General features: G+C 32.7%; 1 protein-coding gene across 1 annotated transcript in view; it reads right to left on the minus strand.

Annotated features, from left to right (window-relative positions):
* LOC126747008 (uncharacterized) overlaps window positions 1-24503 on the minus strand; it is a 57791-nt gene that overhangs the window by 26990 nt on the left and 6298 nt on the right. Inside the window, exons 6-9 of the mRNA XM_050455476.1 lie at window positions 17530-17821; window positions 17307-17465; window positions 14527-14792; window positions 8886-9253 (exon numbers count right to left, since the gene is read on the minus strand). Of these exons, the coding sequence (XP_050311433.1) occupies window positions 8886-9253; window positions 14527-14792; window positions 17307-17465; window positions 17530-17821 (1085 nt within the window). The remainder of the gene's footprint in view (window positions 1-8885; window positions 9254-14526; window positions 14793-17306; window positions 17466-17529; window positions 17822-24503) is intronic.

The following is a 24503-nucleotide window of genomic DNA, read 5'->3' on the forward strand; positions in this document are numbered from 1 at the left end:
CATGATGCTGACACTCCTCATTCACATTTATATATTATATAGATTATGCAGAATATTTCACTTTCTATAGATTAAGCGGTGGTATTGTCCATGGATCCGTTAGAAATTGTCCAGTTGGCTGTCAATTGTTTACGGGCAACTGCAAAGAGTTGAAGATCTCCAAGTCTGAATATTGCGACGCTTAAATCGAAATAAATAGTATTATAGTCTAGTCTAGTAGTCATTGTGTTTACACACTAAACACGTGTGACGTGACTAAATAACGTGTGTAATAAATAATTTGACTATATTTGTGTATAGAGTATTTTAATTCAAAAGTAAACAAACTGTAAAAACGCTACAATACCATCGATCGAATATAGCAAATAAACTTCAGTTTCAAATTTGTCCTCCTTTTAATATAAAATTGACAAAAAAATGTTAGTTAAAATTAAAATTGATGAAAAAATAAATGTTGGGTTGTTAGATCTTAGTAGAGCCTTCGATACTATAAGTCACGAAACGCTATTAGCAAAACATCATTATTTTGGGTTTTCTGGTGATGCAGTCAATTTTTTTAGGTCTTATTTGGCTGAAAGGGCTGAAATAGTTCTTAATAAAGAATTTGGATATCTGAAAAATCAAGTTATCACACTGGATCTACGGATGTCTCGCAAGATTCCATTTTGGGTAAACTGCTCATTTTTTTATATATTGAGGACATGATATCTTGTATAAAACATTCAAAATTACACCTCATCATTATAGCTCAATTTCAGTTTAATCAGTATTTAAAAATATTGATAAATTATCACAGGATCACCAATTAAAATTAAATACTTAAAACCTTTGGAGGTTTCTTCTAATTTTCATGCACCGATTCGAAATGTTCAGCTCCCAGTAGTCATGAGGTCAAAAAATTTGGGCGTGTATTTTGATAGTGGTATTACCTTTCAAACTCATATTAAAAATAAGCTTAAAATTGCATATATACACCTAAAAAAACTATATGGTCTAAAAAACCATTTACCAATTAATATTAAACATTATTTATGTATATTAAGGAGAATCCTGTCCATATTCTAAGGAAAAAGGAAACTGTGTGGTTGTATTGAATAAAGTCGAGTATGATACTAAGGTTTTTAATTTTATAGAAAACAATAACATTAAGAAACGATCTGCTAAACTTCCAACTTTTATCAAGAATGTCAATAATGCTCTTAAATTTGCGTCTTCAATAATTAGCCCACAACTTCGTTGTTCTCTCTCAGCGAACTATACCACAATCCCCAAACTTTATGGTTTAGTTAAGGTACATAAATCGGATATACCTCAACCTAACTCAACTCATAATGTATATTTAAACACGCTTCAGAATGATGACCGGGATCAAAACCCTATAAAATTCGTTACTCTTACATTTAATGGCCCTGTTTCCTATAAAATACAAAAACTTTTAACTTCACACAATATCAAAGTTGCTTTTAAATCTCAGAAGACATTGGGTAATCTCTTTTTAAATAATAAAGATAAAGATGATATTTTAGCGTGCAAGGGTGTATATAAACTTTCCTGTGAGTGTGGACATTATTACATCGGAAGAACAAAACGAAATTTTAAGAGCAGATTTGCAGAGCATAATAGATGTATCAGACAACACAATTCGGAATCTCTTTTTGCTAAACACATAATTGAAACTGGACATTGTACAGATTTTAATAGTAATTTTAATATAATTCATCGTTTACAGGATAATCGCCTTTTGAACAACTTAGAGTACTTAGAAATTCAAAGATCACTTAAGAAAGACCATCACAATTCCTTAAATATACAAGTTCACATGGGAGAAAATAACCTAATTAAAACTTTATTTGACTAATAATTATTTATAAACGATCTACAGCCATAGAGCTATCTATCGCGCGTCTAGGCAATTTATATCTATGAGTACAGATACGTGATATATAGTACTGTAAGTAACCTATATACACGAATTGATGATTGGTTTGTAAATAGATAGATGTCGTTAATGATATTGTTTGTTTGAATAAATTAATATGGCGTCCGTTTTTTACGATTTTAACATTGAAAATTATATACACCTACATACACGTATAGTACAGTGTTGATCTTGGGTTTTTTATTTGTTTATATTAATGTGGGCGTAATTTTTTTAAAAGTTTTTATTATATTTGTGTTGTCCACGTACACTAATATAAATGTCCATTGTGTTTCTATGTGTTTTAATTTTATGATGTTGACAAATCTCATTTTATAATTGTAAGTACCTAACATAATTTGTACCGCCAGAAAAACGTTGTTTTTTCTATTATATTTTAAAGTTGTAATGTCTTCTTTTTACTTTAGTCCTTGGCCTGATGTGACATGTGGAAGTCACGAAACTGGTAGCCAATAAATAGGAATTTTCTGGATAATTAAGACTTCTTTTGACCCCTTCTTGTGCCCTAAATTATTTATGTAATTTACTAGTTCTTTCTTTGCTCGACTACTGTGATGTTTTGTATTCAAAATACCATTTAGGAATCGTATTGCTCTCTCTTTAAATAACAATTTTATTTTGAAAAATCGTAGATGTACACCTTTATTTATAATATTTTAACCCCCATGGTCTCCCGACCTATATCCGCTTGATTTTTTTCTGTGGAGCCACCTTAAACTTGGTTTATAGAACTTCAATTGAAAATGTGAAGGAATGAATAGAATTTGATACTTATAGAAAAGAAACAAATACTTTTAGAGACATAACTAGTGACTCTAACCATTGTTTTCAACATAAAATAGCTAGCATGCATTTCTTGGTACATTGCTTGGTCTCATTTCCTCTAAGTAATAATAGATTTAATAGAGAAAGAGCAACAATTAAAACAATTTCTAGGGTCAATGGTTATTGAGATATTAGGTTATTGGTTATTTGAGTCTTAAAAATTGGACCTTTCTCGTAAAATCGTTGGACACCAATCTCAGCATTTTTCTAGATTTTTTTTTTAAATGAAGAAATTTGCCTTGGAAGTTGAAGTTTTTTCTTTTTAAAAATTCACTATAGACTTTTGATAGACACTTGAAAATTGGATTATGGATTCTTCTCAAAAAATCGTTGAACACCTATTTCAGCATTTTTCGAAAAAACATTTAAAGATAAGGAAATTTGCATTGAACTCAAACTTAAAAATGCTTTATTGTCAATATGAACATAGAAGTTGTAGACAAAGCCAATAGACTGTACATTAAATGAATAAAAACGAGAAACTAATTTAAAATAAAATAAAATTATATAAAACTTTGAAAAATACTTAAATGCTAATCATTAAAAAATTTAACCTTGTAGCCTCAACAAATAATTTTGTCGCGTATTATAGTGGCCTCCTAAGTGGAGTTCCTATTTATATTTTCTAAAAACTAAGCAAACTGTTTCCAAAATAAAGATACAACACAGGGTTAAAATATTATGACTTACAAAAAGCGGGCGACATGAGTCACGAGGCTTGGCCCCACATAGATATCTGATGGCCCTTTTCTGGAGTACAAACACTGAACTAAAAAGTGAATTTGAACATGAACCCCAAAAGCAAATTCCATATCGAAGGTGCGACTCGATAATCGCGAAGTATGCAGATCTGGCGATGGAGAAATTAAGACTGGTGGCAATAACCCTTAGGGCGTAGCAGCCTGATGAGACTTTTCTACATACATTCACAATATGGTCTTCAAATTTAAGGAACTTGTCTATGGAAAGACCCAAAAACTTACTGAACGGTGGCATGGTGATGGCTTCATTATTCAAACAAATATCATTTGTATTACATTTAAAATTAAGGACATTTGTTTTGGAAACATTAAATGTCAAAAAATTTGCATCATACCAGTCTTTTATTTTTAACAAATCTGCACGTATATTGGCCTCCATTTGAGAAACATCAGAGTCGTGCCAGAGGGTGGTGGTATCATCGGCAAACAATGTAAATTTGCCAGTTACCTGCAGTTGTGGCAGATCGTTCACATAAATGAGAAAAAGTAAAGGACCAAGTACTGATCCTTCGGAACTCCCACATTTATATTAAGTTCCTTAGAGATACCACCATTAAATTTGACAGCCTGGACACGATTTGATAAGTAGGAACGAAACCACTCAAGGGCAGTTCCTCTGAAACCATAGAGCTCCAGTTTCATCAGCAGCACTCTGTGACTCACGCAGTCAAATGCCTTGGACAAGTCACAGAATACCGCTGCTGCAACTTTACCAACGTTCAGTCGGTTGTACAGGTGCTCTAGAAAGCTAAAGATAGCATCATTTGTGCTGACAGACTCACGAAAGCCAAACTGCTGAAGACTCAATAGGCCAAACCTATTTAAAAATGAAACCATCCTCACCTTAACGAGCCGTTCCACTATCTTGGCTAAAGTAGGCAATAACGCTATAGGTCTAAAGTTAGAAGGACAGTCCCGATCGCCACCCTCGTAAAGAGGAACAATCTCAAATTGCTCTTTTTAAGCACTCTGGGAAAACTCCATAAATTAAAAGTTAATTGACTCGGCCAAGACTTGCAAAGCAACAAGAGGTAAAGTAGAAAATATTTTAAGAGAAAGCCCATCCCAACTTGATGAACTCTTATTCTTAATATTAACCATTAACTGTTTAAGCTCTTCTACACTTGTGGGGGCAAAAAAGAAAGATTCGGCTACTACCACATTGCTGAGATAGCTCCCGGGATCTATTTTTTGTGAGAGATTGGCTGCAAGGTTACTAGCAATATCACAGTAGAAGGAATTGAGGACGTTGGAATCTAAGGTACTTGGAATAACCAAGACATTATTTTTGCCCCTTAGCTCATTTAAAATCTTCCAAGACTCTTTTGCTCTGTTGGAGGAATTATTTATCCTCCTTTGAAAGTAGGTCCACTTAGCCATTTTGATTGAGTTTCTGTAAATCTTGCGGTATCTGTTATAATAATTTAAAAATATTGCATTGTTCATAGCGTATTTCCTAATGTAAAAAAGAGAGCGCATATTTTTCCCAGATACTCGTAAACCCTTAGTATACCAAGGTTTTCTATTTCGTTTCTTAATATTGACAACAGGAAAAGCAGTGTTAAAAGTATTTAATACTATTTGATGAAAGCTATGCAGTGGGTTAACAGTAGTCAATACATTATTCCAACTTGACATATTGCAAAGCAAGGAGAATTTGCGGAAATTAGCTCTAGTATAAAGTCTATCGCGTCCAAACTTATTCTCATTAGCTGCACTATTAAGCTTTACTAATCCCACTATTGCCTCATGGTCAGATAAACCGGCATTGATTGTTGTACACTGATTTTCGTGTTGGTTAAAATTCGTGCAGAAGTAATCTATCAGTGAGGCAGAAAATGCTGAAATCCGGGTTGGCTGATCCACGTGCATCTTAAAATTAAATGAGTTTAACAGATTAAAAAGCATTCGATTTGTCTAAAAAATTTACATTAAGATCGCCAGTCAGAATCAACATCGCATTAACCGAAATTTCACTTAAGAGGATCTCCAACTTTTCTAAAAACAAATCTAAATTAGTGAAAATTTGGAAATTAGTACATAACCAGGGATATCAATAGGCTCGTCAGACCTCAACAAGAATTAACACACTAGGAAAGTTAACCGATTCTAAAAATAGTTCCAATTCGCTAAATTTTGAACGCACAGATTGAACATTAAGAAATGCTAGGGAAACTTGATTATGGTGGGAGTTTCTATTAAAAAAGAAGATCCAATAGCAAGGGTGTCTATAGATTGGTCTAGTTGAGGCGTAACCGAAGACCTACCTTCGATCAAGGGTGTATCCCTGATTATCCCACTATTGCTAATACCTAAATATGCTAATACTAATTTGGATGACAGAAATGTATTTTTAACATATAAAGATAAAAGTTTGCACATAGATTTGGCAGAGTGACAGTACCTAAAATTTTGTCTGACATCAGTAATTATTCTCACAGAAAAGTTACGGTTACAGATGAAAGAATTCATAAAATGAATTGTATTGTAATATCTGCTTTTTGAGCACTTATTAAAATCGCATTTAATACAAACAATTACATTAGTTATCCTGCCCATTGATAGCAAGGATTTCATTTGGGAAAAAGATGGCAATGTACAAGAAAAATCAAGACAACAACAACATCATTAACAATTAGCGGTAACGCATAATTACATAAGGTCTGGGCTGTAACATTACTAAACACATAACCACAGGTGTTGTATGACGAGCTCAGGTTACCTGAGAGAAGAGAAGAGAAACCTCTAGCACTAGAATCACCATAAATTAGTACATTTGATTTTGCTCGTGGGTTGAAATGCGCTTTGGCTAAGCAGTTTGTAGATTTTGATTGAAGATTTGTAGTCGTCAAATCTTTTAAGTTGCTAGCATTTCTATTTAGAGACAGGATATCCTTCTCTGCTTCAAGAGTTTTAATTGATGTTAACATGTGCGTATTAATACAATTTAAGCTTTCAATCTCTGTCTGCATACTCTTAATCTTGTTTTTGTGATATTCAGTTTCCTTTTCAAGCATTTTAATGGTATTAATCAAATCACTTAGCTCTTTTATCTTCTCTGAGAGTTCCTCATTTACCCTAGTATATGAATCCACTTGTAGCTGTACTTCTTTCTCTTTAGTTTTTAGATTCTGAATTTCATTCTTTAACCCATTATTTTGTTCATTTAAAGTTGCAATATGCAAAGAAAAATTAGCTTCTGCCTGTGAAACCTCGTCCTCAAATACTTGACTATTTCTACGCAGTCTCTCTAAATACCTGTCCTTTCCTTCCAGCTCCTTTAGCAAATGTTTAATTTTTTCGTCATAAATCCTATTTTCACTCTCTCTTTCATTGTGACTATTTTGACATTGCTCTGAACATAAAATTTTGTAAACTCCTATTTTTACCACTTCTGTCATTCTTTCCAAACAACTTGGATGAAAAACAGAGTTGCAGACTATACAAATATAATTTAAAAAGAGCTTATTTTTACAACACTTAAAACTGCGAGACATCCTGTACTATTAAAATATTAAATTGATTTAAAACTTAATACATAAATTTACATAAAATTATTGATCTACCTACTCAATTCAGCAGATAATAATAAATGTAATTTAAAACGCCAAATAAATTCCCAGTAGCCTGGCCCAGTGCAACCACCTACTCAGTTCAGTGGCAGAACAAAGGTCAAGTTTCAGGGAAGTCAGGTCAGTCCAGCAATACAATACAGGAAAAACCAACGCACTTCGAAAAAACAAACACACGAGTGCGATGAACCCAGAAATACCAAACAGACCAAACCAAAACTATTTAAATGCCAAACAAATTCCCAGCAACTTTGCCCAGTGCAACCAGTGGAAGTTGAGAATTTTTTTTTTCTAAAAATGCTCATATCTCTGAAACCAAGAGACATAGAGGTTTGAAAATTGGACCATGGATTCTTCTCGTAAAGTCATTGAACACGTATCTCAGCATTTTTCCATAAAATTTTTTGAAAATAAGGAAATTTGCCTTGGACATTGAGATTTTTTTTCTTTAAAATTCGTTATCTTGGGGACAAAATGCTCATATCTCTGCAACCAAGAGAGACAGAAGTCTTCCAGAGTGTTGAAAATTAGACCATGGATTCTTCTCATAAAATTGTTAGACACCAATCTCAGCATTTTTCTAGAAAATTTTTTGAAAATGAAGAAATGTGCCTTGGAAGTTGAATTTTTTTTAAAATTCGATATCTTCTAGAGATAGAGACTTGAAAATTGGATTATGGATTCTTCTCAAAAAACCGTTGGACACCTATTTCAGCATTTTTCGAAAAAAAAATTAAAGATAAGGAAATTTGCACCGGAAGTTGAGATTTTTTTTTCTGAAAATGTCGATACTTGAAAGGCAAAATTCTCATATCTCTGAAACCAAGGGACATAGAGGCTTGAAAATTGAACCATGGACTCTTCTCGTAAAATCATTGAACACGTATTTTTTAAAAAATTTTTAAAAATAAAAATCAGTCTTGGAAGTTAACGACTATTCCAGGCACATTCGCGCCAATTCATAGTAAACGTGAATTCTTTAATATTGAGGTTAAAGCCAAGATTTAAGGTAGTTTAGCACCAAAATATGATCCACAGCTTGGTATAAGTAAATTAGGTTTCCTGACAATTTGATCCTTAGCCTATAGCCCGGCGCCTTCTACAAATACCAATAAACGTTTATTTTGGATATTTTTTCAAGTTCAAACGGAGATCTTAATCACTAGCCTTTTTTCGACTAAATCTAGAACCTTCATGATATATGTATGATCTCCATGACACAGGTTTACAGAGAAGGGATGAAGGTGAACTCCTTGGCATTATATTGAGAAGAATTCGAATTTTTCAGATTAATTTAACGATGGGTTTTACGGTTTAAATTTCCAAACTGAGAATCATCCAGAGAAGGAACTACTAATACAACTGCTTGGAAGAACTGAATTTTCTTAATATCAAACTTACAGCAGTTTAAGTTAATTAAGAAAAATAAAGAAGCTAAAAATGAAAGTGTTGCCTTAAATGGATTAAATTAGATGACTCTAAATAGGGTTTCCAGAGAATTCTGAATACAAATTTATCTGGAAAAGTAGATAAACCTTGAATTTTTATGATTAATTTAACGAGATGTTAGATAGTTCACGTTTCCAAACTAACCTAGCATCATCATGCTAGACAATATAATAAATTATAATTTGTATTGCTCCCAAGGCACAATAGAGTTCCTGCGAAACTATCTCTAAAAGTACCAATAAACAAATATAAATGAACCAAGGTTCGCCGATGCGTTCATCAAAATATAGCTAGACATGAAAAAACCTAAAGAATAATTCGCTTAAAACTTTTACTTACGTTGAAACTTCGATGTCGGATTCGATGCGGACGCATTGCTCTTATTCTCCTTCTGCACCGGCGTCGGTTGAATCGCAGCGGGATCGAAGGATTTCGCGTGCGTATACTCGGAAAACTTGTGCTCCTTGGACATCGACTTCTTCTGACTTTCGAACAGATTTCTGATCGTTTGGCCGTTCAGAGGCAACTTGAACAATCGCTCCATGGTGGTGCAGATGTCCCTCGAGTTAACCACGTCCGCCCGGCCGATTTTCTTTTGCGAGTCGGCGGCCTCCCTGAAGGCTTTTTTCATCTCGTTGTGTTCGCGTAACAATCGCTGCAGTCCCAGGAGTTTCGCGGTGTCCGCTTCCGTTCCGAGGCTATTCTCTCTGAAAAATTAAATGCAAAATGAGCTGGGGACCAAAAAAGGAGTGCGAGATGTGTACCCAATTTCAAATTTTTTTTATAAACGCATTCAAAAGATATGAGAAGGGGGAGGACAATGAAGAGCCGCACTATACAAGGTGATTCATTAAGAATGGGCAATCTCTGAACTGGAGATATTACACACCAAAATATGGCGATTAAGCTTAACATGTCTTATGCAAATGTTGCAGGTTTACGAGATACAGGGTATTTAAAGCTGGAATTTTAGTTTGAAATTTCTTAATCATTTTGTGATTTTAAGCAGTATCGTCTTGAAAATTGGCGTCTTTATGTGTTTTGACATGAAAACTACGAATTTTGTGGTGAATTTAGCTTAATTTATGCAGCGCGTTAGTTACACCCTGTTACTTAGGTAAATTACAACATATCTTTTTTGCCTAATCAGTTATGGCTAAAACGACTAGAAAATCTAAAAGGCAGTTCAATTTTGAATAAAAAAGGTACTCTTGTTTATTTTATGTAACTCTATCAGTTTTTAAGTTATTTGCATTTTAAACATTCAGCGTAAAGAATCCTAAGCCTAAAGAAAAGTAAGTAAAGAAATTATATGACAATTTTACTGTCACTAAGTAAGAGTGTATTATTTGTAGTAAAAATTCTAAAATAAGAAAATGCCACGTCATAATGAATATTCCAACAGTGACTTATATGGTACTCTTGCTGACTAAATATGTTGTTGAATTAGGTTTATGAACATTATTGTCAATATTATATGTATTTTTATTAATTTTTGGGGAAATTTGTTGTTTTTGTATGTAGCTATTTATGCTAAATAAAGATTATTATTATTATTAACTGTTCAGACGTATTTATACCCGCCTAGGCGAAACATAGTGTTTTCGTTCTAAAATGGTGCTCCAAAAAATATGAACGTCGATGATGAGGAAGAGGTTTTAGATCGTATTTTGGAAAATCCAGATCTCAGTACTCGTCGGTTAAGTACGGCAACAGGAATAAGCCAATCGTCTATCTGGAGAATTTTAAAGAAAGAGAATCTCCGTCCATATGGACACTATACTCCTGTCCAAAATTTGCTACCTCAAGATTTACCAGTTCGCCTACAGTTTGCTCAATTTATGCTAGATAAACAATCCGAAAACCAGGAATTTCTTAATGACCTTCTATTCATCGATAAGGCGACGTTTACTGGACGAGGTGTTTTTAAATGGAAAAACAATCATTTGTGGGACTCCGATAATCCACATGCTCTAAAGGAACGACATTTTCAGCATGAATTCAAGGTAAATATTTCGTCACCTCAGAGGTATACTGTTGTATGTCGCATTTTTGTCATTTCTTAGATATTAGCGCTACAAAGTTATATGTCGGTTAAACTAGCTTTCTGTAGAATAACAATGTTGTATCTCACAAGTGTTGAGGTATGGAACCAAAATTACAAAGTTGTAAGCAAGAAATAATACGCTTGTACGGTTGCATAGTGGTATGTGGTACTTACACTATCTTAACCCTAATAATATTTAATACTTCTCGATAACAAAATTGTATGTGACACATACAACTTTGTTATAGCAAAGACATTGAATACTCAATGTAAACATGCTCATACAATTATGTTACTTATTAATATGAGAAAATTTGTCTCAACATGGTGCTATTATGAGTGATGAAATATAAGTTATAATTAGTGTTTTTTTTTTTACTAAAATTTTGCTTTGCAGATTTTTGCAAACTTGCAGATTTAAAGTAAGGCTTAATTTAAAAAACTAAATTGTTTTATATACGCTTATTTCTTCTTTTTAGAAGAAAACTTTTGAGCAGTAACAGGAGGCATAAACAGGACAATGACAGTTTTTCAAACCAGATTATTGCAGGGTAAGATTTTAAATTTTCTTTTAACATATTGGAAAACTAATTGAAAACATCTTGTCGAACTTGCATTGTCTTATTTATTTAATGTAACACATGTTACACTGTGTACACTAAATAAATAAGACAATGCAAGTTCGACAAGATGTTTTCACTGTACCATTGTCTACCACCTTCAAAAAACGGAAAACTAATTGTTACAAACTTTAACAAACCGGTAAATTAAATTGAATTAGTATGTGTCTAAGAAGTCAACCAATTAGGTTTTTTACTTAAAACAAGGATAAATATAGGGTTAAAATTACATTTTTACCTGAGGTTAAGTCCATATTTTATTCTCTTCAGATATATTTCGAGTAATATGTAGGTAAAGTTTTAAAGTTTCAAATTTATATTTAAATTGTAAACTTTTAATTTAATTTTTAGAAATGCACTTCCAGAGATTTTGGACCATGATGGTTATGACTCTCACAAAGATGGGCCTTACATACATCAAATTCAAGCAGTGAACAGTCCAGTGATTATGAATTATTTGAAGGCGTTGAACACATTTCAGCTGAGCCTGTGACTGAAAATGGCTCTAGTTCTGACTTACAACGACAGTCAAGACAAAAGGCAGCGAAGTCAAAATACGTGGAAATGTAACATTAGAACGGCAGCTCATGAAGCAGGAAAAGAGTATAAATCGGTAAGAAACAAAATTTTTCCAGCAAAGCGGATTAAAACTACAAAGGACTGTCAAAATAAATGTGTTTTTGAACGTCAAAAGCTGATTTCCGAAAATGAGAGGCAGAATATTTTTGAACGATACTATACTCTAAATGAACAAGAAAAGAGAATGTTTTTATTGGCTTCTACAAAACGATACAATGTTGAGCGCCACCGAAAAAATAAAACAAATGAAAACAGCAGAAGAAAGCAAACTTTTAGCTATTACTTTGAGATAATAAGTCATATTTCCTAGGCACGTTATCTATAAGTCAAACTCCTGTGTATACAGCACATTTAAAAAAAGACGCTATAAATATACCGAAGCATCCTGCCCAAGGCAAACATACTAAGTATGGAATATCTGAAGATGACCTAAGTTCTGTAAAAATGCATATTGAATCTTTCCCTAACGTAGAATCGCATTACTGCCGAGCAAACACAAAACGAAAATATTTAGATTCCTCCCTAAACATTAAAAAAAATGTACAACCTGTACACAGAAGTCCGTAGATCATCAGGAAAAAACCCAGTAAAAGAATCGTTTTACCGAAACGGCTTTTGCAATGAGTATAATCTATGAGTGCCTATTTTCACGTGCCTAAAAAAGATCGTTGCGATCTCTGCGAGGAAGTTAAAATGCGAAAAAAATTTTTAGTCTTTGACTTACAGAATGTTCTGAGCTGTCCACATGCGGAAGTAAGGAATTTTTGTTACAAAAGCAAACTAAATGTCTATAACCTGACTGCACTTTTATCATCCACCAAGCAAATATAATACCGCTCCTTGTGGCACATAAAGGCCTTATGGGAAGAACTGAAAATGATTTGGCAAGTGCTTTAATGAAAATTTTGGAGGCGGTTTTTGCGAATAATCCAGGTTTAAGTACTTTGGTTTTATGGAGTGATAGCTGCGTTCCGAAAAACAGGAACTCTCTAACGTCAAATCCAAAAATCTCATCCATTATTCTCTAAGAGACCAACATACAAAATTGACGAAAAACAAATAAAAACACAAAGTCACGGTCTCTTTTGTGTTATTAATTACATGTTGTGAGACCGTGACTTTGTGTTTTTATTTGTTTTTCGTCAATTCTCTAATGTCAGCTGCAATTTCTATTTTCATAAACGAGCATCCACATATTCATTCGATAACCATGAAATTCTCCTCTACTCCAGGTCACTCATGCAACCAAGAAATCGATTCGGTACATAGTTGTATAGAAAGGGTATTAAAAAAAAACTGAATATTATTCACCTTTATCTTTGTTGCGAATTCTATTAAAAGAGAATGCTTTAAATAGAATTCGCTTTTTAAATTAAAGGAATCTGATTTTAAAGATTATAAAGCATGTGCTTCTCTATACAATTACAAATCTATTCCTTTTAGCCAGGTCGTTGCCTTAAAATTCACAAAATCTCAATTTGAAGTCGAATATAAAGCTAATCACGCAATGACAAATTGGGAGAAAGTTTGTATTCGTGAGAGTCGACTATCATGATCTGATGCTAAAAAAATCAGCAATAAAATGCCACTTCCATTACGTATATCTTGTAACAAATCCATTCCCCAAAATAAAATACAAGCTATTAAAAGTATTTGAATAGAAGTCCATATTTTGTAGGAGAATGTGAATATAAAGATTACAAATAGGGGAAGTCTTTATCTCCAAGAAAAATGCATATAGGTCACTTAGGTAAATGTATGATGCAATTTTTGTTTTATTTGGTGAACGTATATGTTTTTTTGTAATGTTCTGTATCTGATGATGAATGCACCGGCGGATTGGACGTGGCACTGAATATGTTTGGCCACCTAGAAGTCCATACTTAAACCCTCTAGACTTCTCAATAGGGTCACACACGAAGGACATGGTTTACAAAGATACAATTAATTCCATCGAAGAATTACGACAGAAAATTCAAGAAGCTGCTAATATTATCAAAAATAATCGACAAATGTTATTTAATATTCAAAGATCTTTAAGGAGACGCCTTACAAAGTGTATTGAAGTAAAAGGCGGGCATTTTGAGCATTTACTTTGAAGATTTCTTTTATTATTGTTACTGATTGTTATTTGTTGTCTTTACTGTTGTTACCCAGCATAGTAGTAATTTAAAATAAATTCCTGTTAAGCCAATGTAATAGGATTTTTTACGCCGAATGTTTAAAATCCAAATAGCTTAAAAACTGATCGAGTTACATGAAATAAACAAGAGTACCTTTTTTATTCAAAATTGAACTGCCTTTTATATTTTCTAGTCGTTTTAGCCATAACTGATTAGGCAAAAAAATATATGTTGTAATTTACCTAAGTAACAGGGTGTAACTAACGCCCTGTATAAATAATGCTAAATTCACCACAAAATTCATAATTTTCATGCAAAACACATAAAGTCGCCAATTTTCCAGACGATACTGCTTAAAATCACAAAATTATTAAGAAATTTCTAATTAAAATTCCAACTTTAAATACCCCGTATCTCGCAAACCTGCAACATTTGTATAAGACATGTTAAGCTCTATCGCCATATAAGTTATTAATTATTATTAAATATTAGTTATTAAGTTATTGTGATCCTTATAAGCAAACGTGCTTTTATACATATTTTGAAATGGAAGCAGGTGCGATGATCCATCGCAAATATCGAATTAGAGTTGCTAATCAAAAAATATTTACCTAATGATAAGATAATTAATATACTCCTCGTACGAATCGTTGAAAGGTACGATGGCGTTATGCTGAAGAAAATGCGCGAATTTGGCATTACACTCGACGATCGTCCTCAATTCGTTCTCCAGCTTTCTCTTACGCTCCTCCACCTCTTGCATGACCCTTTTGGCGTTTTCTATTACCAGTTCCTTGGTGTTGATGAACGCCGATACGTTCTCGTCTTTTTTCTGCGTGGACTTCTTTTCCGTCATGTAATATACGTGCATATGGATCTACGGTTGAAAAATGAGACTTGGTCAGACAAATGTACGACTTCTGGGCGGAATGTTAAAGTTTTTGTTTGCATCCACGATGTTTAAAATGGGATTTTATTTAAAAGTAGTAAAAAACCCTTCTTTATGGCACCCAGAAGGAAATACTCCAGAGTAATTCAAAAAAGTAGTCCATTTTTCTCAAAGTCTCTAACTCTTATTCACATTGCAAAAATTCAATTTTTTTAATACATTTTAATGGGGGATAGTCTGTAGTTTACAGGATTTTATTAATTCGTTACAAGCAACTATATTGTCAAATTAAATTAAAAGCGACATCATTCTAGGCAAAAAATTAATGAGGCTCACGCAGTTTTTATCCAAGTAAAAAGTGAAATATCTTCGATAAAAGAAAGAAAATATATAACCAAATTCGAAGTTCTCAAAATAAGGACTCAACTAAAGTAGAACTATGTACTTTTCTCATTTAGATCTTAGCCAGGGTTATTACCAGGTGGAGTTAGATAAGGAGAGTAGAGAATGTAGAGAAGACCAATGGCAGATAAAAAGGCTACCAATTAAAAATCAGTCCACGGTGCGTTCATGACAGTAGCTATGTCTGTTTTGAATTATGATTTATCTTGACGATTTGGTAGATCGAAATACTCCAGAGTAATTCAAAAAAGTAGTCCATTTTTCTCAAAGTCTCTAACTCTTATTCGGTTTTAAAACTCATGTTTTGAAACCGGATTTAATGTGAACGTCAGCATTATTTTTTTATGTATTTATTTTTTGTTTTACCGATCTGATGATGCCTTGAAGGGTGAAACACGTGTAATCGTTATTTAAAAAATAAACATAATTTGAGACCATTGCCTGCCTTCGTGTCCCTCCAATCTCTGAATTTTTACTCCAGAGTAAGACTAAATTTTACTCATTTAAAACAAGTTTAAACAACTTATACATAAATTATTTTCTTATGCATAAGATATAATTTATTTATTGACTTGTTTAATACACGGGAAACTTCCATTAACAATTAAATAAATATTTTAAGAGTTTTAACAAAATTCACAATAAATACTTAAGTAACGGTATATAGCTAAATAAAGATGAATCATACGTAGTATAGTTATACAAAAAATATACCAGATTTAGAACTACTTATAGACTAGATCATAAAATCGCCACTTTTTACTAAAACTTTAAAGTTTTTTTAATAAAACACTAAATATACCTACATTTGAATTATTGATTAGTGACAAACTTCTATCTAATAGACTCTCAATGCCATATAAAGTTCTATGAAATGAAATGTAGATCTGAATTAAGAAACTGTTTATGTTTCCATGAATTAATTCGTAAATAAATATTACACTACTGCTCGGGTAATAGATATAAACCGGATTTAAGAAAGACTGGCCCCGGATCACCACCTTCTTTATTACTTTGATAATAATTATTAAGTTGTTAGTTTACATTAAGTAATTGTAGTGTACAGTTGTTGGTTTACGTGTTAGTTGGGATAATACATCCGTCTGGACATTTCTTTAATAAACATAGTCATTTATGCAATTAAGAGTGTTTATTATGGCTGCAGAAGATATTATGCAAGATCTGGCATATATTTTGAAATAACGCCAGAAAAAATTTTAAACGATTTTGCCAAGTTTTAGTTTTTTCCCAAAATTTAGGAAGTGTTTGGCATTTTTCAAATTTTTAAATTGCATTTAATTTAAGTTCAATAAGTATTAAATACAATAATTTACTTGAAGTATAATAGATTTTTTTATATACCTAGAAGCTGAGGTTTAACCTATTAATCTCTGAGCTTATTTCTTCTTTCAATATCCTACCTAACTCTTGTTATGAATATTAAAATTAAAAAACGATAAAAACAACGAGAAGACCTACTTTTTTTAAAAAATACCTAATTTGAACCAACCAACGTTTCGGTACGTATATCTACTACCTTTATTAAGGTAATTAAATTAAATTAAGTTAAATTAATTCAATTTTTTGAGCGTGTAAGATAGTAATTTCTCAATTGATTTTTGCTATAAGTGACGTAATACCCAATAAAATAAGTAACGCATCATGTTTGTTGTTGAAATTATAACTTGTATTATACTTTTTTGGTAATTATGCAAAAAAATAAATAATAGCTTTTCCATTTATTCATTTTCGTGCAAAAAAAGGTTTTGGTAACTAACTAATTATTTGTTTATAAAATGTAGTCGACCGGGTACATTTGAAAACATAGGATTGCGTATCTTTCCAAATATTCAATCAACGTTATTAGCTTGACGAAATAAACAGTATTTCCAGTTAAATTCGAACATTTTTTGTATAATGAAAGATACAATACAGTGTCTGCCTGAAACAAGGTTGATCCTGAAATAAAAGCCTGGAATAGGAAAGATTTGTTTTTTTTTCAGGCAGCTATACATATTTTCCTTTAAAACTGCAGTAAGTAGGTGCAATAATATTTTCTTCAAGGCAGTCACCAAATTTTACTTCCTATGCATAACTAACCTTATAACTGTGAGTGCACTTCGTGCAGGACTGCGAACGTCCCATTGCGGCGCACTTCATCAACTCCGGACTCCCGATGAGGTCCCTCGGGACGTTCGTTAAATAACAGGGATCGTGGCATCTCGTTTTGTAATGCCACTCGTGCGTTTCGTTCATCACCTTCAAAAAAAGTGACGTTTTTAAGGGATCCAGAAAAATGTTGTTTCTACTGTCGAGTATATACCTTATGTACTTCGCAACAGTCCTTATGGGTGCATACAGTAACCGGCTGAGTCAATTGTTTCACAACCAAATCGATAACCGGTATATAGAGTTTTCCCTTTAACGTCGCCAAACTCTTATTGTCGATGTCCAAATGGTGGCGGTGGTTATTTAAAATCTGAATGTTATCGTTAATCAATTGAGCGATGTCCGCCATCGGCTGCGACAACTGATAAATAATCCTGCGGGCCTCGTTTATGGCGGACGTGTTGTGGACCATGTGGGGCGGCAGACCCAAAATGTACTGGATCATCCTAAAATATATACAGGGTGTTAATTAATTAAGTGACGTTAATACAGAACGCGAGTCCTTGGGTTTTGTTTTAAGGTGTTTCGTGTAAACTACAACTACAGTTTTGTGTTTTTTTGGTTTATTTTGTGTATTCGAACTTACCCCCTTCGCCAAACTTTGCTTCAAAAGGTAAGTTATTAACATTATATAGGTAATCTCTGTTGTGAATGGTCTATCTTTATAAACTGTTTGGATTAGTAAATCATAACCTCAATTAGGAGTGTTATTATGAGTTGGTTCGATTTTTCCCCGTATGTAGAAGTAAGGAGCAAGTTCGAATAACTTTTTCCGATCTTGCCCCAATACATCTACAGCATTGATTTTTTGTTACAGGTCTGACGATGGTTCGAAAATCCGACAGGGGGAAAAAGTACACCAAGGAGGACCTTGCGAGAGCCATTAATGAATTAGAAGGGGGATTATTAATAACCCTCCACGGTGCATAAAAAAAAATCACATCCCAAAATCAACACTGCATGATCATTCTAAAGGAACCCATGGGTTAGAAAGCCAAACGCTGGGAAGGGACTTGGCAATTTCCTTAGAACATGAAAGGATTTTGGCAAATGGTCTTAAAACACTTGAGAAATGGGGGTTTGGTCTCTCAAGAAAGGAAGTTGTGCTTATTGTAGCTGAGTACGTAACAAAAAATAACATTAAGACTCCTTTTAAAAATAATATGCCAGGTGCCGACTGGTTTATTAATTTTAAACAACGACATAAACTTTCGCTTAAAAAGCCCCAGGCGGTGGAATATTCGAGAAAGAAAATGACCGATCCTTTTATAATCGACGAGTATTTTAGCCTACTAGAGACAGTTTTAAATGACTTAAAATTAAATGATCTTCCACAGCAAATTTGGAATTTAGATGAGGCGAGCTTGTCTATAGATCCATCTAAAACAAAGGTAGTTGGTGCAAGAGGTGAGAGAACGTTACAATTTTGTCTGCTGTAAATGCTGTTGGTGACAAAGCGCCTCCTTTAATTGTCTTTAAGGGCAAGAATATATGGGACCAGTGGATGGCAGATCGAGACGGCGAAACAGATGTAGCATACGCTGCTAGCAGTAATGGTTGGATGGAGACTGACATTTTTGTCAACTTCATTAAGAAAACATTAATTCCTGCACCGGGTGGGCTACGACCGATTTTACTTATATATGATGGACACAGTACGCAGGTAGACAATAGGGTAATAACTCTTGCACAGGAAAATGGTATAACTATTTTAAAGTTTCCACCTTTTGCAGCCCCTTGACCTTGCTGTATTTAGGTCATTTAAAACATCTTGAAACCAAGAATTAGTTACTTGGCAAACACAGAATCAAGGCGTTAAATTGCCAAAGAAAATATTTTCCGAAAAAGTGCGGAAAATATGAAATAACATAAGCCCAATTGTTATTTAAAATGGATTTAAGAAAAGTGGATATATCCTTTTAATCCGACAGTTATTCCAAAAGAAAAATACCATCCTGAAGCATTAAAAAAGTTTGAAAATATAAAGAATGCCGGTGTAGGCGTAACTGACAAAGCGAATGGTAATAATGACATTCTGGGCAGGGATATATTAGATGCAGGGCCAAGCAGTGCTTCACCTAAAATCACGACTGACGGGGAAATATCTGAGGGACAGTCTGGACCAACAAATGTTTCTTTTGAAGACCTCCTACTTGCAACCGTGAAACAGAATCTCATAAATGCTAAAATCAGAAAAAAAAAGACGTGTTGCAACTGGTGCTGAAGCTATCACGCATAGAGATGTAGATCAGATGTTAGAATGCAGCACGAAGTGCCCAACACAAAGAACTAAGAAGCCTAGAAACCAAAAGTGTGGAAGCTCAGAAAGCACTAGCATCGAAAGTAGTATAGAACCATTGTACGAAGATTCTGATAATGATTTAGATTTCCTTGAGGAAGAACAAAGAGAAGAATTGGAAAACTTTAAATTAAATGCTTGGATATTAGTCAAATACTGTAGCAAGAAGACTGTAAAATATTATGCGGGAAAAATCGTAGAAATAAACAAAGTTCAGCACGAATGTGTTGTGAAGTTTTTAAGATTTAAAGAAGATCTCAAAAAATTTGTTTGGCCTAAAACTGACGATATTGACACTATAATCTATGAAAACATAGAAATGTTCTTACCGGACCCTCTACAGAATGAGGAAAATCATTTCGAATTTAACGTAGATCTTAGCGGATTAAATATTGCTTAACCTTTTAACTTTGTATTTTTTCTAAAAATAAAACTTGCTACTGTATTCTAGTTTTATAGGGCTGTTTTTATTTAAATACGGGGTAAGATCGAACACATACAAAAATTATACGACTATAAATGTACGGTTTAAATAGGAAGAAATTTGCCAGGGGCTTGTTCGGAATTCGATGTTACCCCGAGGGTGTTCTTTACAGACTTATAACTTGACAAATTGTCCGGTCTTTCCCCTTCCCCCCGGGGGCAAGTTCGAACTACTGTATTTTTTTTTATTTTATTTTTTTATAATTTTTCCTATTAACAGGTATTAAGTTCCACCCAGCGAACTCTTTGCTTACATATTAAAGTTGAAACCTGTAGATTGTGACTTATTTTTAAAATCATTTTACGATACCATGATCAGGTAAATTTTAACTAATCTATATTCCGTGCGATCTTGCCCCAACTTACCTTCAAAACATTCTTATCAACAAAATATGTCCTAAACCTCCTAGTTTTCGAGCTACAGGGTGTTTCAAGTTTTAAGAAGAAATATTATGTTTTTTAATCATAAATTTGGTACACATTTTTTTGGTCACTTAGGAGGAGTTTCTGACGTAATAGATATTTTAAAATTTTTACCAGTGACGTCCGAAAGGGGTATGAACTAAATATTTTTGAAGAAAAAAACGTGTTGATATTTTTTCTTTTTTTGCCTCTCATTATCAGTAAAATTATCATAAAGTTGACCGTCTTGTTTTTTTCTATTTTGTACCTGATGTTTGAGATCATACCGTTTGAAAAGTGTGTGGTATTCAATCGTTTTCAAATTTTATATGATTTTTCAATCCTTATGGATAATTCAAAGCCAGGTATGTATAACTTTTAATATATTTTTTTACTAGTGCACATTTTACAAAAAATTCTAATTTATCTCAAAACACCCCCCCAAGCAAACACTTTATTAATGGGCTTGTTTGATAGCTTCAACTATGCTCTTTTAAATGGCAAATACAGTTTTTGCGGTAATTTGCTGTTTAAGCAAATACAGGGAACAAATATTTGAATGCTCGAATATTCGCATATTCGATAATTTGAATATTCAAATATTTGAGTATTTAAATACTCGAATATTTAAATATTCGAATAGTCAAATTTAATTTCGAATACCTACTCAAATATATTTATTATTTTTCGATTATTATTATTACCCATGCCGCCGACGACGCCGCGCAAATTGATGGCACCAAACATAGACAAGAATTTTCTTGTCTATATTCGGTGTTGATGGTGAGGGTTTGCGGGCCGTTTTTTTTCTTCTCTTTGCATACAAGCTACGGGCGGTTATCGTTCTTGGGAACATTTAATATTTCCACTTTCCAGATTTCCACGTGGCACGGCACGGCGTAGTTGTACTAGTTGTATTTGAATTTGGTTGTGTATAAAAGCGAACGATGATTAAGTGCTGTATAAGGGTTAATTTCAAATTAATTGACATAATTAACAGTAAGTCTAGTAGTAAGTCAATATGAGTTCAAGAAGCAAAATTTGGCAATATTTTAATAGAACGGATGATCGCGTTGAATGCAAATTTTGTTTGTATAATGTCAAGAACAAGACAGGAACAAGCAATTTATGGAATCACTTAAGAAATAAGCATCATTCACAAGTCATTGTAAGTATCTCTTGCTCGATTTGACTGGTTTGACCACTAAAATCTATTAGTAATTAGTATTACTGTAATTAGTATATTAAGAAAGCTGGACGGAAGGCGACTGGAAAAAAATCGATTCGCGCCGCACTAAAAACTATAAAATTGTAAAATTCAGTACGGGTTAATATTCTATTTATTGCATTAATAAATATTTTAATAAAATAATAAGTCAAAAAAGCGTAAGCCGTTCTTTCAATATTTGTAATGATAAAAATTCGGCAGGCTTTTTTTCGCTGTCTATTTATAAAAAAAATATTAATGGTAATGAGTAATGACTACAAAATATTTATCTAACTACATATATGCCTAAGAATTATTTTATACTTTTTAGTTTTAGTGCAATGAAGCGTGTTTTTGAAATTTTTTAAACTATACAGGGTGGACCATCGGGAACTGCATCGATTGATTATGTAAAAAAGTAAAAACTATAGGAATAGTTTTTATTATATAGTAAATGCAGGAATTTCTTGTTTTTGTTCAGCTCTAAGATGTTTTTTCCATATTTAAATTTTTATTAAAGAAATTACCTTTGTTAACCATTATAAATTCGTAATTTTCCCATTAAGAATGTCTATTGAAATAAAGTTTGAATTTTTATGAAGAAAAAGTAACTTTAGTATAGTAAAATTTTTGTACTCGTACAAAAAATTTTATATAAAATTATTATTTTGCATAATTAAATAATAAAAATAGGGTGCTGCTGCTGCCATTTAAAAAATTTACTTTTGGGAATTTTGTGAAATTAATTTTTGTAGGTCTTTCTCAAACATCCTGTAAAATTCAGTCAGATAGGTACTATAAAAATTTAAATAAGGATAATCTTTCTTTATATAATTAAGGCTACCTAGAGAAAAAATTACGATGTTATTATGATTGTAATACCTAATTTTTAAGCAAAAAACTAATCGATGCAGATTCCGGTGATACCCACACACTGTATATATTTTTGTAATTATTAATTTCCAAAGTTTATTAGGTACACAGCATATTCTAACTACATATGTACATTTAAAATGCCTTTGCTTTTTACTTATTTAAGATGCTAATTAACCTATTTACATCCTGTATACAGGGTATACAGGATGTAAATAGGTTAATTAGCACAGGTACCTTATCCTGTGTTATTACTTTTTTTTAAATGTCTCGTAAAGGGTTTTTAAGGATGCTCTCTCCATCTAAAATATTTTTAAGGTGGGCGCCGCGTCACTGTCGCTTATATCAGAAGTAGAGCTCTATATATCTATTTGCTTATTTTAAATGAAAACCCCTGTTTTTTTGCCATTTTTGCGTGAAAAACTATATTTTTGGATTTTTATATAAAATGCCCTATACATTAGTATACATACATATATGTATAAATGCAACTGTTTGATTTTTTAGTTGTATAGATATTTGTCTAATACTATAAAAATTCTATTAAAGTCAACCTTTGTCGATCAAAAATCAAATAATTAATAAAGGAATAAGGAATCATATAGGAAAAAATTATTAAACGAATTTTTTATGGTTGACAAACGTCATTTTTTAATTACAGTATTAAAATATCTTAAAAACAATTAAACTTAGGCACAGCTAGTAGACTAAATAAAATAATAGTATAAAATAAATATATTTTATTTATAAACTACGTTTAGATTTACACGTAGAATTTAAAAATGTTACACAAGGTGTTCCATATAAAATAGGCAAGTAGAGGTCTACTACTTCTAATATAAGCGACAGTGGCGATCTTGAAAATATTTTAGATGAAAAGAGCCCCCTTGAAATTTCTCTACACATATATTTTTAAAAAATAGTACAGGTTGTCCCAATTATGGTAGACGGAAACTCATAGCGAAATACCCTGTATGTGAAAATTTAACTGTTTTGGATTTGGATGTAGAGATAAGTGATCTATCTGAAGGAAACACAGAGCCATTCGATTCTCAGCAGAGTTCTAGTTCCTACTCTTCAAGTTCAAACTCAATCCAGCCTAAGATTAATGAAGTGTTTTCCTCTATACATGTAACAAAGCAAAAAGAAGAAAGAATTACTCGACTTATAACAAAAATGATTTGTGTGGACACTTTACCAATATCATTTGTAAAACGCTGGGTTTAAAAATCTACTGTCCTACATTATCCCAACATATAAAGTACCAGTAGCAAAAACCATTCAACTTCGGGTTAATGCTCTTTATGACATAGAAAAACAAAAACTTATTACAAAATTAGCAGACGCTTGCTATATTGCTGTAACTACTGACAACTGGAGTTCCAGAGCCAACGAATCTTACATCTCTCTAACAGCTCAATAACAATAATTGGGAACATATGTCTTCCAATCTAACAACAGAGGTTATGGAAGAGCGGATCACATGAATAAATTTATATAATAATAGCTTATTAAAAAAAGTCTTTTAGATGATTGGGGTATAAAACATAAATGTATTGCAATTGTGCATGATAACGCGGCAAACATCATTTCCGCAACAAAAGAATTTCCGTTTGACTCAGTATGCTGTTATGCCCATTCACTGCAGTTAGCTTTAAATAAGGTTTTGGAGGATTCTGTCATTAAGCCTACAATAATAAAATGTAGCAATATCGTTGCTCATTTTAAGCATTCAAACGTAGCGTCAAGTGCATTAACTAATATGCAATCTCAGTTACATTTGCCTGTACATAAGCTCATTCAATGCGTTAAAACACGTTGGAATTCCACGTATTTTATGATAAAGCGAATTTTGGAACAACGA

The sequence above is a fragment of the Anthonomus grandis genome, chromosome 18 (genome assembly GCF_022605725.1).
Source record: "Anthonomus grandis grandis chromosome 18, icAntGran1.3, whole genome shotgun sequence".
In the NCBI taxonomy this organism is placed as follows: Eukaryota; Metazoa; Arthropoda; class Insecta; order Coleoptera; family Curculionidae; genus Anthonomus; species Anthonomus grandis.